Raw genomic sequence first — 4399 nt, forward strand, 5'->3', positions numbered from 1 at the left:
GGCTGTCCGGGTGCTAGGCTTTCTTTTACCGCAGGCTGGGGTGTGGGTGGCAGACCAGATGGTTCCCCCCTAGATAGTCAGTCCCTGCTGGACGCGCTCTGGCAGGGGCCAGTGACTACTCTACTTGGGACCCATACTGCGTTGGATTTGACTTTTCGCGTCCGGCCAGGGGAAGACTCCCGAGGACCGCAGGGATTATTTACAGGGAGCTCGCCAACCAAACACAACAGTCTAATTTAACCTTTCCAAGTCCTCGTAAATTTTTACAGCTGGGAGCCACGGCGAGGCAAACGAAATCTGTTGGTCGTTCCCGATTTCCCAACCAGTCTGTGTGGCTTCTGAAACAATAACTCCTTATGAAATATCATAAATATAGATTTAAATACAGTAGAGCGAGAATGCGATTTGGCTGCTTTTTTATGGCTTCAATTATTGTCTAATTTTATGTGAGGGGTTCCTCTGGCCGCAGTCGCATGCGGGACCCGCGCCTTCCTGATGGCGTGATTAATTGTGATATAAAATAGTCCGCTTAAGAAGTGTGTGTGTTGGGAGGGGGCAGGGGAGAGAACAGAGGCAAGGCCAGATTTGATCTTTTAATCTTCGTTGGCCACAATTAAAACAAACCCGATCGTGGAGCGGCGTGATCCCTTTGCATAAAAACATATGGCTTTTGCTATAAAAATTATGACTGCAAAACACCGAGCCATTAATAGCGTGCGGAGTGATTTACGCGTTATTGTTCTGCCGGGTGGACACGTGACGCGCGCGGCCAATGGGGGCGCGGGCGCCGGCAACTTATTAGGTGACTGTACTTCCCCCCTGGTGCCACCAAGTTGTTACATGAAATCTGCAGTTTCATAATTTCCGCGGGTCGGGCCGGGCCGACCAGGCGCGGGACACGGCAATGGCCACCACTGGGGCTCTGGGCAACTACTATGTGGACTCGTTCCTGTTGGGCACTGACGCGGCCGACGAGCTGAGTGCTGGCCGCTACGCGCCAGGGGCCCTGGGCCAGCCCCCACGGCAGGCGGCGGCACTGGCCGAGCACCCAGACTTCAGCCCGTGCAGCTTCCAGTCCAAGGCGGCGGTTTTCGGCGCCTCGTGGAACCCGGTGCACGCGGCGGGCGCCAACGCCGTGCCTGCTGCAGTGTATCACCACCACCATCACCACCACCCCTACGTGCACACCCAGGCGCCCGTGGCAGCGGCGGCGCCGGACGGCAGGTACATGCGCTCCTGGCTGGAGCCCACGCCCGGTGCGCTCTCCTTCGCGGGCTTGCCCTCCAGTCGGCCTTATGGCATTAAACCTGAACCGCTGTCGGCCAGAAGGGGTGACTGTCCCACGCTTGACACTCACACTTTGTCCCTGACTGACTATACTTGTGGTTCTCCTCCAGTTGATAGAGAAAAACAATCCAGCGAAGGCGCCTTCTCGGAAAACAATGCTGAGAATGAGAGCGGCGGAGACAAGCCCCCCATCGATCCCAGTAAGTGTCTTCTCCTCCAAATCAGCCGCCGCCTCCACGCCGGCCACCCGGATCTGCTGGCCCGTCAGCTTTCTTTGAGCCTGCCTTCGTCCTTGCTGGGAACCTCCCGAGCTGGGACCGGGAACCAGAAGTTGGTGTTTGGGACACCTCAGACGGGGCCCCAAGTCCACAGAACTGTGACGAGCAGGCCTGCAGGGCTGGGGAAAGGGGAGGAGGCTGCTGCAGCGAGAGGGGGCGGGGCGGGCGCTACAAGCCGAGCCAAGACCCGCCGCCCCTCTACTAGGCTGCCCAGGCCCAGGACTGAGCTACTTTGGGCCGTTCTTCGAAAGCAGCAGCGCAGCGGAGAGAGTCTTTTGTGCAGCTAGATTGTTCGTGAGCGGCGGCGGCAGCAGCAGCAGCCGGGCAACCTGACCCCGGGACTCAGGGGGACACGGTCGATTCCATCCACTTCTTGCCTTCAGCCGGTGGCGGCGTAAATCCTGCCTAGGATGAGGCTGCGGGAGATCGGGCCGCAAGGGTCCCCTTTCCAGATTATTCAAATAAGCCGGAGACGTGATTAAAGGCGTTGGGGCGCCCTGCCGGCCAGCCTAGCTTTCACGGCCTTCCAGGAAGGTCAAATAAGAAGTGGGAAGAGTGGAGGGAAATCTGGGGAAGGAAAGACAGAGAGTCAGAGAGAGAGTGAGAGTGAGTGAGAGAGAGAGAGAGAGAGAGAGAGAGAGAGAGAGAGAGAGAGAGAGAGAGAGAGAGAGAGGAGCATTCTTAAATTTTGCTACACAAACACAGCGTCTCGTTTCCCTCTGCGTGGCCCAAAAGGAGATCTGTCTCTAAATTTCACTCTCTCAGAATGTGCAAAGAATGGGAAAAAGAGGTAGGGACAGAAGGATAGAGGAGAAAGGAGGGCGGCGGAGGGGAGGGGGAGCCTAGGTTTTACTGCGGGCAATTGTAAGTGACCGTCCGTGCGTCTGTCTGCCAGGGTTCCATTGTGTCCGAAGCTGGGCTGCCTTCCCTAACCAATTCAGCAGCTTCCTGAATATCGACCAGACACCCAGGAGGCTCCCTCGCACCCGGGGAGGGTGCTTCTCCTTCTAAACCCAGTGTCTCTCTCCTCCACAGATAACCCGGCTGCCAACTGGCTTCACGCACGCTCCACGCGGAAGAAGCGCTGTCCTTATACCAAACACCAGACGCTGGAATTGGAGAAAGAGTTTCTGTTCAACATGTACCTCACCAGGGACCGCAGGTACGAGGTGGCCCGACTGCTGAACCTCACCGAGAGGCAGGTCAAGATCTGGTTCCAGAACCGCAGAATGAAAATGAAGAAAATCAACAAGGACAGAGCAAAAGACGAATGATGCCATTTGGGTTGTTTAGAAAAGAGATGAGCTAGAGAAAAAGAGACAGGACTGCTTGTCCCCTTGTCCCTGTTCTCCCCCAACCCCAGCCTCCACCACCCTGCACAAAGCGGCTCTAAAACCCCAGGCCTCATCTCCCCCCTGGCAAACCCTGCTCAGGCTGGCTCCTAGGCCTGCAGCTTTGATGGAGGAGGTATTGTAAGCTTTCCATTTTCTATAAGACAAAGGGGGGGGGTGTGCATTAGCGCTGATGGCTGTGTGTGCTAGCTTGTATATATTTAAAAAATCTACCTGTTCCTGACTTAAAACAAAAGGAAAAACTACCTTTTTATAATGCACAACTGTTGACGGCGGGCTGTATAGTTTTTAGTCTGTGTAGTTAATTTAATTTGCTCTTTGTGCGGCAGATCGCTCTGCCTAGATACTTGAACACTGTGTTTTATTGTGGTAATTATGTTTTGTGACTCAAACTTCTGTGCTGGGTGATGCACCCGTTGTGATTGTGGAAGCTAGAATTCAATTTGAACTCAGGTTGTTTATGAGGGGAAAAAACAATTGCATAGAGTATAGCTCTGTAGTGGAATACGTCTTCTGTATAACTAGGCTGTTAACCTATGATTGTAAACTAGCTGTAAGGATTTCCCAGTGAAATAAAAATTTTAAAATGGGGGGAGGTTCTTCAGGATGCATAGATTGATGGTTTCTCTACTTAAGAAATGCAGGCATTTTAGTCTCTACATATGCTTTAAAGTCTTATCTTGTTCATGTACATATAATCTATATATTAAAGAAAAAGTTCATAATCAGACAAGCTTGAATATTGTTTTTGCACCAGAGGAACAGTGAGGAAATTCGGAGCTATACATATGTGCAGAAGGTTACTACCTATGGTTTATGCTTAATTTTAATTGGGGGAAAAATGCTTATTGTAATGGAATTAATTTTATTGATAATAAATTATACACCACAAAACCGCCATTGGGCTACTGAACATTTGTATCCTTGAATAATCTGGGTTTTCCATCGGGCTGAACATACACTGTATATTTTGCAATAGTTACCTCAAGGCCTACTGACCAAATTATTGTGTTGAGATATTTAACTTTTTGCCAAATAAAATATATTGATTCTTTTCTATTTTTTTTTTTTTTTGCGGGTCTGCTCTTTGCACCTTCTCCGCCGTCGGGAAGCCTAGGCAGAGTCTCTGATTGGAGGCCAGACTAGGGGTGTCGGGGAGGGAGATCCCTAATTTTGCGTCTAGCCGGCGTTGGAAGCTGAGACCTGCCAGTCACGGCGGGGCCTAAGCTTTCCCAACGTAGCCAACTGCCAGGCGGCACAAGCAGCGGAGGAAGACTGGAAAAACCCGAGGCCTGGGCTCACGACCTTGGGTCTATTCACTGGACCGCAGGGAACCTCGGACGAGATGGGCTGGGGCCTGGGTATCTCTGACCAGTACTGGTCAGTACCGGTGGAAAGACCACTTGTTCATCCTGGTGCCCCGACAAATTTCCCAAACCCGGGTCCCCGGCCGCCTGCGGCCTTTCCTAGCAAGGTGGGAGG

General features: G+C 52.4%; 1 protein-coding gene across 1 annotated transcript; it reads left to right on the plus strand.

The window, feature by feature from the left end:
- On the plus strand, positions 1-3976 carry Hoxa9 (homeobox A9). The gene is made up of 2 exons (XM_005319145.5): positions 1-1487; positions 2601-3976. Exons 1-2 carry the CDS (start codon positions 905-907, stop codon positions 2837-2839), a joined length of 822 nt encoding a protein of 273 aa, XP_005319202.1. The 5' UTR covers positions 1-904; the 3' UTR covers positions 2840-3976.
- The last annotated feature ends 423 nt before the right edge of the window (positions 3977-4399 follow it).

This window comes from Ictidomys tridecemlineatus, chromosome 2, assembly GCF_052094955.1.
Source record: "Ictidomys tridecemlineatus isolate mIctTri1 chromosome 2, mIctTri1.hap1, whole genome shotgun sequence".
NCBI lineage: Eukaryota > Metazoa > Chordata > Mammalia > Rodentia > Sciuridae > Ictidomys > Ictidomys tridecemlineatus.